The following is a 14,543-nucleotide window of genomic DNA, read 5'->3' on the forward strand; positions in this document are numbered from 1 at the left end:
CTCTGCAACATTTTATGGAAAACCAAAATGTGGACATAAAAACAAAATAAAGTGATGAACACAACATTTGAAAGCAGCAGAGAGTCAAAGGTTTCAAGCCTGCTTTTAAAGATAGTCAGAGTTGAGATTGACTTTAGATCCTCTGGTAATTTGTTACACAAATGTGGCACATAATAAATAAATTAAGCTTCACAGGCATTGACCTTTGTTCTTGGAACAGCAGCCTGACTTTAAGAAGTCTGTTTCATATTGTACAAACAGTTGTTAGTTGCTCTAGGCAACATTTGATTGGATATATGTTTGTACACGCCTGAGTGCAGGATGAGAACTTGGAAAATGTCATTTTTTTTCATTTCGCTGTGACTTTACAGACTGTTGGTTATCCAGAAAGCTGAAATAAATCCAGACTCCACCCAATCCAAAGCTACAATACCATGAATTCTTCTTCTGTTTGTTAACTGGAAATGAATAAATCCTGTTTCCTTTTCTACCAGGTTTCTCTGTTGTTGTCAGATTAATGCGCTACAATTTCCTTGTCTCGTGGCTTTCTCTGTAGTCCTCTTTAAAGTAGGCTATGCTGAGTCAACAGCCTGTTAAATCCAGGCTCCTTGGACAGATTTAGTGCTGCACAAGAACATCTGAATCTGCTTTGTTAGAAACACCCTCAGTGTTATAGCTGTTCTCTGCAGCTGAAAGCACCATATCTTTGAATTTAAAATAACACTGCAAAGACATCAATTAGTACTAACTCTAATCACATTGCCTTGTAGACAAACATTTAAAACATTATCTGATATTCTGCACATTTACTACTGGAATATCTCTACATGATTACAGTTAAAAACTTATTTATCTTATACTGGGCCTTTATGCGTTGAGTATGTTTAACATCCAACATCATAACAGGATATAAATACACAGAAAACAACAAAAAGTGATCTAATAGGTTAATTCACAGAAGCTGTGAGTATACTGAAAGCTGAAGCTGAGAATAGTAGTGTGTTCAGCAACAGTGGTGACATACTGTACAATGCAGTCGGTGATATTAACTTCTGTATGCTGGAATCTTTTGTTGTGTCAGACTGGGTGAGGGGACCAGATGAAAATGATGGGATGTAATGTTTTATAAATAGCGCAAGATGAGCTGGTGACAGAAAACATTTGACTCGTGAAATCATTTGAATAAATGTAGAAAAAGATTCTCTGAAAGGTCAGCAGTCACTTTTCATTTCCCATCACAGTCTGCTGTGATGTGCCTCCTGCCTTATGTCGCCTAGGAACCTGGACCCCTGCAGCAATACTGTCTTTACATGAAGGAACACAGCAGAAATGAGTCTTAGATTTTATTGTGTTACCCTTGACATGATCATATATTTGACCCTCCCTTTCTTTGTGTCAAATAAACTAAAACTAAAGCAAACCAGGCTAAGGCAGAAAGGGCAAAATGGTTGATTTTAGGAGCCATTAAGTGTTTTGGGGTTTTTTTTGTGAAGATGCACACTATTCACAAGTGATATATAACTCACATATACTGGGTTTCAATCAATTAGTCAACTGACTACTAAAAACACTAGACAGCAACCCCGTCTAATGGCAGTTTGTGAAATAGTCACCAAATTTAATCTATAGATAGCACGACTTTCAAACTAATGTATTTCAGTTGAAAATATGGTTTGTGCCTGCACCAGATTTTTTTTCTGTCAGTCAGGACTCGAGAGCAAAAACACTGTATTGTTTGTAACTATAATCACTACATTACTCAACATTTAATCCTGCAAATTTATCCTTGTTTTTATTTCTTTATTTTATCAGTACGGTCAATGGTCCACATCAGTCCGATGGGCGGATCAGAGGACCTGCTGACTTGTGTGCAGAACTCCATTCAAAAATGTTGAGATTGTCAGATTAAATTTTGTGACTATTTCACAAACTGCCGTGAGACTGGGTTGAGACAGCACTGTGGGCAGCAGTCAAATACTGGAAGATAATGTGATTTCATCCATCACCAGATTTACAACAGTTGATTTATAAAACAACATCCAACATGCATTTAAACTGTTTAGGTGTGGCATCATTTCAATCTCCTCTGCAAAATATCGTCTTATTTATTAGATTTTACGAGCACAGACCTGAAAAACAATGATCGATGAGCATAAAAGTTTTACTGGAGTAGAAAGACAAATGTTGTGTAGGGTGCAGTGTAGGGCTGAGCAGTATCTCAAGTAAAAAAAAAAAATAATAAAAATTTTAAAAATCTAGATCTAGATTAGATTTTTCTAGATCTATTTAGATTTGACTTTTTTAGCATCCACTTCTATAACAGTGTAGTTTTGGCTTGTGAGAATAAAAGTCAAATACTGATCCACACACAGGGGAAGTGGTTAGATGTAGGGACGAACCTCAGACTTATTATGAAGATGAGCAACTAGTTGAATACTACTCCACTACTATTTTGCCAAATCTCGTGAATTAAAGATAAACTTTTGTGAAACCCCTAATCTTGGGTAGTGCATGGATAAAAACACTTAGCCCTGGCAGCCGTGTCTGTGGCATCAGTGCTACAGCAAATATCAGTGATAGTGGGTGGGAAGCTGGTGAGGGATCATGCCTTACAGCTGCACTAGCAACTCCTACTGATGGGAGGGGAATGGGATCTGATTGTGTTCATTTAGGTTTTGATGTAGGAGTTAAATTCTAGGTAAGTTGTTTAGTCTTCTTTCTTTAATGATGAGTTTGAGTCTTAACATCAGCCTCCTCCTGACTCACCTGCTCCCCTTTCCACTGGACTTTTTTTGGGGCTCTTCCTATTGAGGTTTAACTCGACCAATGACATTTCTGCCTCCTAAAATCATTCCTATCACCAAACCTCCAGCCTGCTCTGCCACAGTGCCACCAAGGTGCCGTCCGTGCAATTGAGAGAAATTGGCTGTTAAATGGAGAGTCGGCGGGCCGAGGCTCTGACTGATTGCTGCCTCTAAACAAACTGCTATTACCTTGGAAAAAGTGCCTGCACTTTATTGATGTGTGCTGACAGACTGGAACCCAGGTTCATTTTCACTTTCTGGTTGCATGGCTTCCTGCCTGCCTCTCCTGCTATCTAGATAACTGCTTTTTTGCCATAAAAGTGCGATTCACTTTGTCAAGTCCTCTGCGACACACACACATACAAACACAATGGGACTGTCTCAGTGCCTCTGTCGGTCCAACAGTGTGCCTTCACTGATGAGATAGCAATGGAGTTAGGCAAAGGAAGAAGAGAGAGAGAGGGATCAAAAGAGAAAGAGGCGAGAAGTGCTGGGATAGACATTGGGGAAAGCACTTCAGACACTGACAGAACACTGTTTCATATCTGATGCTCAGTGCTGATTAGAATCATGATGCTAGCAGTGGTACAGTGGTAAAATAAAGAAATACTGTGATGATTATCACCATGATGATTATCTCTAAGATGAAAATGTTCAAAACGTATTTTTATCCTCAACCTAAAATGTGATGTTAACATAAATTGAAGACAATGTACAACAAAGAATAAGTAAGAAAAGAATTGATACTAGTTAGTAAGCATAAGCGGCTCTATGATGGTGGATATGATGCAGTTTATTTAAAAAATCTGTGAGGTACTGTTATCCTGTTTTTTAAGAGGAAAACCATAGTTTTCTATGAGGTTCTAAAGCAGGGGTCAGCAATCAGATTCAAGCGTGGGCCAGTTTTATCAGCATTGTTCACTGGGAGGCAACATGACGCCGGAAACACACCTGTATGTCTTTTTATTAGTTTAATTCTTTTAATTAATCTAAGAATAAACAAAAAAAAAGTTTGTTTTATGATTATATCCAATAAGTTTGAATGTACTATGAGACTGACGCGGTAGACTGCCTCATTCATGGTAGAATGAAAGTACTGCAGTTGTTGTTGCCTCAGAAAAATGTCATCGGCACACCATTTCTGTCACTGCCAGCTGTTTGTGTTTGTGACACACAAATCTGTTCTGGTCAAACAGGCAGTGATTCTACATATTTTTTTAATCTGTAATTGATCTGGTACATTTATCAGACTTTATTTCAGCTCCATGATATGTTCAGCCTGACACATGACATGGCACCGTACCTGTGGTTTCATGTACAGGCACTATTAGTAGACAGAAAGACATATTTATTTGGACTTACATGCACTTTGTATTTACATTGTTATTTACTGTAGCTTTGTGAAAAGCCATGTAAAACATTTGATGTAAACTATGAAAGGGAAAGGTTAAGTTTCCCAGGGGCGGCCTAATATTTTTCGTGGAGGGCTGGATTGCTCTGGATTCCACCATATTTCTCTTTTGGTTGTTGCCTTGACAATGTGTATCCAGGAATTTGGGAGCAGAGCTTCTTAAGGAGCATGAAGGGAGGGGTGTAATTGTTTGGGTGTTTAGTTCAAATATCAGCAATCTTTAACCAGAGTGACTGACTTTACCTTTAAGTGGGATTTTTCATGCAGGACTTTTACTTGTAATGGAGTACTTTTACATCACTGTATTGGTACTTTTACTTTAGTGAAGGATCTAAATACTTCTTCCACCACTGCCACTGGTCTAAAGCCTGTGTCAGAATAGATGCATGTAGAGTGTGGGTGACATCAACCATAAATTTGACCATGAAAGTTTACTTCTGACCTCGGAAATAGTTGTTAAAGTAAATAATCTTAACTCAAGCTCAACCTTGTTGACTAGTTTTGTCCAGAGTTTTTAAACCACATCTTACGGTCTTCATCAGTAGTGTTTGCTCAGTTGTCATGAAGATACAGTAGGCCTTTCTACAGAGGACATGTCACAGTAGGGGTCCACCAAACCCGATGATGATAATGAAGATGATGATGATGTGTCTTCTCTTCCAGTGCCTGGCTGTGTGGGAGTCATTCCTCCTGTCTCAGAGAGTGGAGGCCAGCGAACAGAGAGATGGGGAAGACGCCTCTTAATATGTGGAGATGATCCAAAACTTGAAGGTTGCCTGCTCTTTCGGAACTACATAATGCACACCCACTTTTGTCTGTCCTCCAAAAACCTCCAAATATAGACTTTGAACCAATGTCAACTCATGCTAACATGCATCATGTACGAAACAAGCACATTCTGCCTCTCTTCCTTTTCTGTCTGTCTGGCCAAAGATGTTAATCCCAGTCTCACCATTCCAGTGATGATTGTATATCACTAAAGCCTACACTGTGATCCAACTATCCATATATTAGTGTTTACACAACTCCATGTGCATGGCCAAAAATTAAATGAAGACTCCTGGTGTTTCTAGCTCCATTTTACAGTTTTCAGTTGCAATTTTTACTACTAAAGTGTGGTTTTATTATCAGTTCCCACTCCTCACTTCTCAAAAAACCAAAACTAATGATTCATTCAGGTCATCCTCCTCAGCTCCTCAAGTTGTAACTTTACCATCAGGAAGTTGCACTCGAACAGCTAACACAACACGACGTGCAACTGGTTTGTTTGACCTAGTGTCCAAAACATATATTAACTCTTCCGTACTTATCACAGTTTTCCTGTGCTATGGTGGATTAGTCATGATGGTGAGTATAATGTTATTCTAACTGATCTGAATGATGGCCAAGACTATGAAAATAAGAGCCATTCTGTAATAAATGGTAAATATATCTACAGGATTTCCATTTTTCTACAGCTGCAACTAACAGTTATTTTCATTTCTCAATCAATTTGTCGATTATTTTCGCAATTAATCAATTAGTTGTTTGGTCCATAAAATGTCTAACGCCCAAGATGACGTCCTCAAATGTCTTTTTTTGTCCATAACCCAAAAAATAATCAGTTTACTGTCATAGAGGACTTAAGAAACCAGAAAATATTCACATTTGAGAAGCTGGAATCACAGAATTTGGACTATTTTTCTTAAAAAATGACTCAAAATGATTCATTTAACAGTTGGCAACTGATCGATTGTCTGAATTGTTTCAGCTCTACATTTTTCAGTCATAATATGTAAATGACTCAAACAGCAACATGTAGTGATGAACAACATGTCCAGGCTGCTGACAACAATAGACAGTATAGTTCATGGCTGGTTTCCAGCGTTTACTTCTTGCAGTGCAGTGGTTAAGTGATGTATACACCAATGATCTTTCTGAATGTCAATAACTGGGAGGTAAATGTCCAACTTCTTTAGCTGAACGGCCTGAATGAACCATTAACAAGCACCTATGTGCAACAGGTTAGTGTATACTGACACCTGCTTTTGTTCTCATCCAACTGAGACAACAGGTCTTTGTCAAGCCGCTGTGACATATTCATTCATCTCAGAATGTGGACTTAAATGGATGGGGCCCCTGAATTGTGACCCAAATATGTCACTAATACCATATCGATGGAACCATGTGACTGACCAAAATCTATCCTGAACCTTAGCTAGATAGCTTATTAGCAAAGAATACAGCTTTTCCTGAATCTTTATCAGACTGCCATCAGGGAGCTCATATAGTGACATGGTTCCAAGAGACTCGTCTGTATTAAGTGTGAAAGTTCATTCTCCGCTTTGGAAACAGATCTGTAAAAAGCTAGTAAGTTTTTTTTTTGTTTGTTTGTTTGTTTGTTTTTTTCAAAAACTGTCTCTATACTATGTTACCGACATGCCATGCAGCCTGAGGACCTGATTTCAGTAAGAGGTATGGTCATAAACACACATACATGATGCCAGGATCAGACTACCCACTATCAGCCTGGTAATGACAACTGCTGGTTTTATCTTGTGTGGGGGGTTATAGAGGAAAACATCTGGAACACCTCATAATGTCTTGACAAAAACAACTAGCAGGTCAGATTTTCTTTACCTTCTATCACAGTTTGACAACACAGAGCACTCTAAAGCCCCTTTCAGACATGCACCTTTTTATGTTAATCCAATGGCAATTTAACGTCGGCCTCGTGTCTGAGTATCACTTTTTCAACATGATACAAGTCTGAACTGAATGCTGTCAGATGAACGTAAAGGCTGCAGCAGCACAAGATTAAACATGCAGAGAGAGAAATTTGCTTCTTCTTTCACCTTCTAACATCACTGTGATAAATATAATGTCTCAATAATCATCTCATATGCACACAATTACATTTAAAATCCATCAATAGTGCAGGCTGCAAACAAGCAAAAAAGTCCTCTTCCTTACCATTGTAACATGTTTTACTCACCTTTCTCTCTCACACACCAGGTGGCAAATATCGTCTCTCTCTGTAAATGTCCTGATAATGTCATTAATGTAAAAGTCATCCACGTCTGAATGACAAAAAGCATCACTTTAACACACAGATGGAGGCTGGAGAGGAATGGTGTTTTATGTCATTTCAGTGAGCCTGGAACCATTTGACTGACTCAGGAGCATTACAATAGAGCCCACCTTCACTGCTTATGACCGTAAATGGTTCCAGCTTCACTTTCATTCATAAAACCCTGATAGAATAACCCAAATAGAAACGTTCATTATTGGTGCTGCAGTCAGTTGCTGGCATCTGACCTGTTCATCTGCAGGCCACACAAGTTGTGAAAGAACATATGATTGGTCGAGGTCCAACATGTCTGTCAGCCAGGTTTCAGCAGGAATTTAAGCCTCTTATTGCCTAATACACAATGATCATTTGAAAAGACAAAAATACTGAGTAGTCTGATCCTGCCACAGCTAAATGATCAAACGTTCAAGTTAAGGTCCTGTGTCTTTAATGTATTTGCTCAATTATGAACTGATGAGGAATCTGCCAGTGCAGATTTATTCAAGGTAAAAACCAAAAAGAACAACTATAATATTTCATCAAAAAATTGCTCTAGAAATGCATTGAGCATCACATATTGTGATATGTAGATGATATCTAAAGTTGGAGTTTTCCCTTTGGGTGAACATGTGAGATCAGAATGGTTTGAATTACTCACAACACTATTGATCTGCTGTGAAACTTTACGCAAATTAGCCTTAAATGCTTTATTAAACCCTCTCAAGAATGTTTGGTTGTTTGTGCCGATGGAGATTTCAAGTTTACATGTTTACATGTTTCATGAAGATTCGCTATCTGCAATGTCTTTGTAACATAATACTTCAATGATCCTTTTATACTGATCTTTTTTTTCTCTCTTTTTGCTTTTATTGTTATTGAATATGTAAAAAAAACAGAAAACAAGTCAGAATTAAATTGATTTTGAGATGTTGACATAATAATAAAGACTGATTTCACACTATTACCTGCTATTGCTTCTGTTTGTGAAGTGAAAAACAAATGTTGGATGTCCCTCGTAAAGTGACTCACCCCTATCAGCATGAAAAAGAAGCTTCTTGGGGACTGTTATTCCAACAACAAGCATATTATTTCTTCCTCGCTGTCAAAGAGTCTTACAGAGTTCTGCTGGTTGGCAGGGCTAATCCTGAATGAAGCTGTTATGATCAACAGTTTGCCGATCATTCGTCTTCTTCTATGACAGCATGTCGATAGAAACGTCTTTTTAGCAAATGTTTTTGAAGCACCTGTAATTATTATCACTCCTCGGCTGAACTGAAAAGCCCTGCATGTCTCTTAAAAAGGTTTAAGCTGTTGAAAAAAATCTCTCTGCTGGAGTTGAGCTGGAGTTCACACACAAACTTAGGGTTTATGCTTATCTGTTTTCAGTTACAGAGGAGCTTCAGTCCATAATGAAGAGCAGGTCTAAGAAACATTTGTGCTCACCTCATTTCCACAAACACTGTCAGAATTCAGTGGAGTGTGTCAGCTGATGTGTGTGGGTTTGTTTTCTTAAATGTCTAGTTATCTCACTGTGCATGAAATAGTTTCAGCCTGTTTTTACACTGAATGTGTAAAATATTCCAAAAACTGCTGGAATGGAAAAAAAACAAAACATTTGTGGTTTTGCTCAGAGAGGAAAGGTTTGTGTTAGGTTTAGATTAATGCTACCTTTAAAGTATTCAAAGGTCAGACTAGTTGAGTTATTATTTTTCTGGAATCTGTCTACTAGGGATGTGCAGAGAGCCCAGTATTTGTATTTGTATCTGTATTTTTTGAGGCAGCAAAATTATTTGTATTTGTATTCGAATAAAAGTGGAAAGAGGTTTAAAAATCCTGTTTTTTGTTTTTATTATGCTTTTAATTTTAGAATATTAAAGTGTTACAATAAGTGTTCATCTTTGTCAGATGTTCATCTTTGTCAGATGTTCAGCTTTATCTCTGAGGAACATCCCCAACTCTGGGAGTGATGTCCAAATTAGGAAATGTGCATCATGTAGCAGGTGGATGTGACTCCCCTCATTAAGACCTGATGATAGACATCACAGCGGAGCAGAGGAGAGAGACTGAGATAGTGATGTAACCAACCTGTGCACTGGTATTTAACATGTTTTTTTTTTCTTCCCAAAAACAAATAATTTTTAAAATATTTGTATGAAACAAATATTCTTTAAAAAAAAAAAAAAAAAACGCATCCAGCAGACACACAGCAACATTAGTCTTCATTTGGAATCATTCTGGTCACCTGATTATTGTTAAGTAAAGGTGTCATTCAGTACATGTACAAACACATCTCTAACATTGAATCCTCATTGTCACTGACTGAATCACTAGCTTGTGGGAGTGGAGATGATGTATGTGAAAGAATGCCAGTCAAATCTAAAACAGTGAAAAACAATGTAGAAAACATGATGTAAATATGACATTTTAAGTCCCATGCTTCATGTACGTCATGATTTACTCGCTAAGTGTGTTTCCGTTGTCACATTTTGCTTTTATCAACACGCCAACTTTTCCACCTCAGCAAAGTGTTATGACCTTTTTTGAGATTTTTTTTCTCTAATTTTCAATGTTTCCATTTTTTTATGCGTTGACTACTCAGCTATTAACCTTATAACAGTGCTAACTGAACAAAATAACAGGTTGAACAAGCAATATATTGAACTTTCTACTGAACTTAAGACAGTTAGAATCAGCAGTGAACATCACGGTATTATGAACTGTATTTACACCATTCCATACATCAAAACTATCTGTCACTTTAGCTGCTAAATGCTCCACTGTGTTCACTAGCTAGTCTCTGGTCTGTCTGCTGTTTGGCGCTGGGCAGGTAGTGAACAGTGGGCTTATCAGAGCTTTTACACTGAAAATGAGAGTAGAGTTTACAGTCTGGAAAACCCAGATAATGAATTATAAAGAGACTGAAAAGCTCCGTAGAGATGAGGAGAATAATGGGACTGTCCTCCTAAGAAAAGCATCTGTACATCACTCAGATGATTTAATCAACCAATATTAAGTGTACCTGACAAGTACCTCTAGTGGCCATGTGAATTATGATCATTGTCTTTCAGGAGTCTTTTCTTCTGTGATGTTATAGTGCTGCATAGTTACTGCTGAGGACACTGAAGTCATGTCCTTTGTTTTTTTTGGGAATATGGGATTTTTTTTTGTAACAGTTGTATGCATTTGCGGACATATTGATAAACAATGTCATTTTGCTGATATGGGGCAAAAAATCATGAAATATGTTGTCATTTTGAAAGGCGATGACGATAATGACAATTGGTGATAAATCTCTGGGTTTGCCACCACAAGCAACCCCATTCACATTATACATAGTAATTTCAACCATTATTAATATAAGAAAAATATATATGTTAATGCAGCTTTAAATAAATATGGTCAAATTAATTTAGCAATACAACAACATGGCACAGTAGAATGTTTATTAGAATGTTCTATCAAAAATATCTGTATGTAAATCAGTCTTCATAAACCCATATCAGTCAAACCCTACTCATAAAAAGAAGTTAGTATTACCAACCAAAAAGCTTAGAATAGAATAGAAGGTCAGAGGTTTGCACCTACAGAACAATAACTGTGTGCAATTGGAAACAACCTCTTCAGCTTTGCTTTAAGCATTAAGCAGAAAAAAAAAGACATTCACTGTATTTCTCCCTCCCCGCATGATGTTCACAGGCTAGTACATCCTACTACCAAGTAGGTTATCCTACACACTTAATCATATTAAATATTAAAGAGGGTTCTTTAAATAAAGCAGTGCTGTGAAAATTAGGCCCTCCACCATCACTTTTTTCCTAATGCAGTAGGGAATACAAGCGAGTGAGAAGAAGTGGGGGAAGGAGAGAACATGTGTTTGTACACGTACGTGCAGCAGTGCTGTACAATAATGTTAAGTGTGCTGATGAGTGCTGTGCTCTCTACTGGCTTCACTCTGCCTGGAGTTCCTTTTACAGAGAAAAAATACTGTATATATCTCTTGGTATTGAATTGTTTGCACATGTTCTTGTGTGCAGATGATATGAACAGCACAGTAACCTGCTAGTGAAATTAGTTGGAAGAGGAAGAGTAGGTCTGGTGATATTCTATATGTTTCCTCTTGGGAACAAATCTCATGACATAGACCCAAACCCAGAATGAATATACCCTACGAACAAGTACTGTGGGATTACGTGTGTATCCAAAACCTGATATATCTTATTCCTCTGTGTCATAGAGCTCGTTGCCCAAAAATGACTGAAAACACATCAATGAGCCACATTATTGCACCGGGTGATATGTTCCTTCATTACCATCAACACACACACTGCACGCACTCCTACTGCCACAAGTACTCACTAGAGCAGAGAATGTGGATTCTTCCACTGCTAAAAATAGTCCCCAACAAATGTAAATTTCACCCTATTTGAGTAACGTTTGCTAAACTACAGTGACCAGCTGTTTTAGGAAATTACTTTTTTTTTGTTTTGTTTTTTTCCGTCCGAGTACCTTCTACATAAAAATGTGTATAAATTAAATACTGTCAGGCAGAAGTAAGTCATTTATATCATTCTTTTTTGCACAAACTGGGCATTTTAATTCATTCTCATTCACAAAATAACCGTCATAACTATAATAACAAGAGTCCCAGTGAGTCAGTAAAACACAGGTTGTTTTTTTTACATGTGCCCATACATATTTTCATTGTATGCATTATTGGGGCATGCTACAATAATTTCAAATAAACTTTATTAATGATCATTTTTGACTTTTTTTAAAAAATTTCAAGTATCAAGTAAGTGCTTTTGGGGTCACTGTTGACTGCTACAATTTGTGAAAGGTTAAAAATGAAACTATATGAAGATTTACATCTTCAGTAGGAAACAATGAGCTTGGGGCTGAAAGCCACACACAGGAGACACATTGTTGGTTTTGGTCTTTTCATGGGATTTGTAGACAATAAGAAAATGAATAATAAGATGAGTATATAACATTGGCCTTGTCTTCCCATGGAAACCATTTGAAGTGGATGTAGTATCATATTTCTAACATCCCTCAAGTTTGCGTACAGATGAGTCCATTAGCACTTTATATCCTTGTTATTTTCTTCTTCCTAATAATAGCAGCTTGTTGGTAATGGTTTAATTCATTCCCTAAGCTGCTTATATGAAACGTAGCCTCTTCACTATTTGATTATATGCTCAATTCAACTGTATAATCTACATTCAGTATATATCATCCCAAGCCCGTTGTCCTGTCTACTCAGAGTGATGCGTCGCTCTCACTCTGACATCAGTGACGCTTAAACTGCTCCACAAAGGGCTTTTATTTTGAAAGAGGAGCAGAGGGCAAAGAAGAGTGTGGAGCAGAATCATTTGAAGTACAGCTGTAGGATGTGTTCACTCTGTTGACAGATGTGAAGTGAAGCTGTGCAGCAGCCAGACATGTTGAACAGGTTTCAATAATCTGCCAATCACTGGTCAAGACTTCATCTCTCATTCAGGAGACATTTCTAAATTGGTTTGTTCTCTGTTTATTATCATTTCTCTTTATGACAATGAATGGATGCTAGCTGTCATGAGTTGGATATCATACGTTCTTATGTTGCCACCTGATGCAACACAGTGTCAACACAGTATGCCTCTGGAGCTGCTTAACAGCTGGAGTGCTGCATGGGCTTACATACAGTAATGTTGTAAATGACTGCAATCTATGAAATCCATCGAAGTGTTGTAGTGTAATGTATGGTACACTGATAACCAGTGCTGGAAATTAGCTAAGTACATTTTCTCAAGTACTGTATTTAAGTGCAGTTTTGAGGTACTTGTACTTTACTTGAGTATTTAAATTTTCTGCTACTTTGTAGTTCTACTCAAATGAAATAAGACAATCTTCTAAATTACGCTGCATTATTTAAGATTAAACCAGCCGCTCCCAAACTTCACATAAAATCAGTGTGTAGTTGTGTCTACTTGTCATGTTTCAGATGTCTGTGAGTTGTTAGCTGCTCTAAACTTTGTTTCAAATAAATAAAACCCAAAGAGGTAAAACTCCAGTATATCATAAAAGCACAAAGACGAGAGAAGAGGTTCTGAAATGAATCCAAATGTATGTAGTAGAATTTAGGTTTTTCTTCTACACAAATTATCATCTCACAATCCCTCAGATTTATCTGGTGACTCTCATAAAGTCCTGAGGATCAAATAATAACCATAAAATGCTGCTTATACACTTATTCATCAGTATGAATAATGTACTTTATTAAATGTATTTAACAGTCAGACCCAATATTCTGCAACACAAGTACTTTTACTTTTAATACTAAGTAAATTTATCTGGTAATACCTCTGTACTTTTACTTACCTGGAATTTAAATGCAGGATTTTTACTTGTAATTAAGTATTTTTACATTGTAGTATTGGTACTTTTACTTAAGTAAAGGATCTGAGTACTTCTTCCACCTTTACTAATAACTTTATACTAAATTGAATCATTTAGGATGGCACTAAGATCTGAAAAATGACCCTTAATGACTTTAAAATCATCACAGAAGCTGTATTATGCAAATAAATGTATTTATCTCATTAAATAAGGGTTTGTCAAAAGAGGCATACATTACCTCTCACTCTGCTGATTCCCATCCTTTTGTTCAGTTCAGTTCAAAGATTTGTAGTCACAGACTTTGTCATTTGTTCACAGTTGTTCTAACCATGTCACAGTTCAGCTGCACTTCAGTTCATACTGCACGTCAGTAAATGAAAGCATCATGGTTCATAATGCTGTGTCACACTGATTCTGACTGTCTTCATTTCAGTAGTACCCTGAACACAGCCAAGCACTGTTTGTGTGTGTGTGAGGTCAACAGCTCAGCTTCCAATTATCAGCAACAGAGTTATCATGTTATGACTGTTTCTGTCACTTTCACAGTAATTTAATAAGCTTTTAAGTAACAAACTGAACCCTGCCTGAGCTCTCAGTCACCACTGAGCAGAGTTAAACACCTCTATTTGTCATTTCTTTGGAATGATAAATTTGTGATAAAAAGCCTTTTTTGGTTACAAAGCCTTTTTCTAAACCCACCAGTTTCAAAACACCTCAGCCTGTTTCCCAGCAACAGGGAAGTTACTGGGTGAAAAGTTGAATTTTAATTCATAAAGCAGCTTCCAGACCAACAAAGCAAAAATTAGCTGCTTTAGTGATTGTTTGTATAAAATGCAAATCATGTTAATAACTTAACAATGCACATCATTGTAAGTGTTAGTGGTCTTGACATTTTTGATGA

The 14,543-nt window shown here is 37.2% G+C and overlaps 1 protein-coding gene across 2 annotated transcripts in view; it reads left to right on the top strand.

The window, feature by feature from the left end:
• Positions 1 to 5,798, top strand: part of snx7 (sorting nexin 7) — a 48,539-nt gene extending 42,741 nt beyond the window's left edge. The window contains exon 9 of one of the 2 annotated variants that reach the window (XM_042400160.1): positions 372 to 448. In XM_042400160.1, coding sequence (XP_042256094.1) covers positions 372 to 395 — 24 coding nt within the window. In that variant the 3' untranslated portion in view covers positions 396 to 448. Of the gene's footprint in view, positions 1 to 371; positions 449 to 4,878 lie in introns of those variants that run through there. The other variant, XM_042400159.1, reaches the window with a different exon arrangement.
• Positions 5,799 to 14,543: the final 8,745 nt, after the last annotated feature.

The sequence above is a fragment of the Thunnus maccoyii genome, chromosome 21 (assembly GCF_910596095.1).
Source record: "Thunnus maccoyii chromosome 21, fThuMac1.1, whole genome shotgun sequence".
Lineage (NCBI taxonomy): Eukaryota > Metazoa > Chordata > Actinopteri > Scombriformes > Scombridae > Thunnus > Thunnus maccoyii.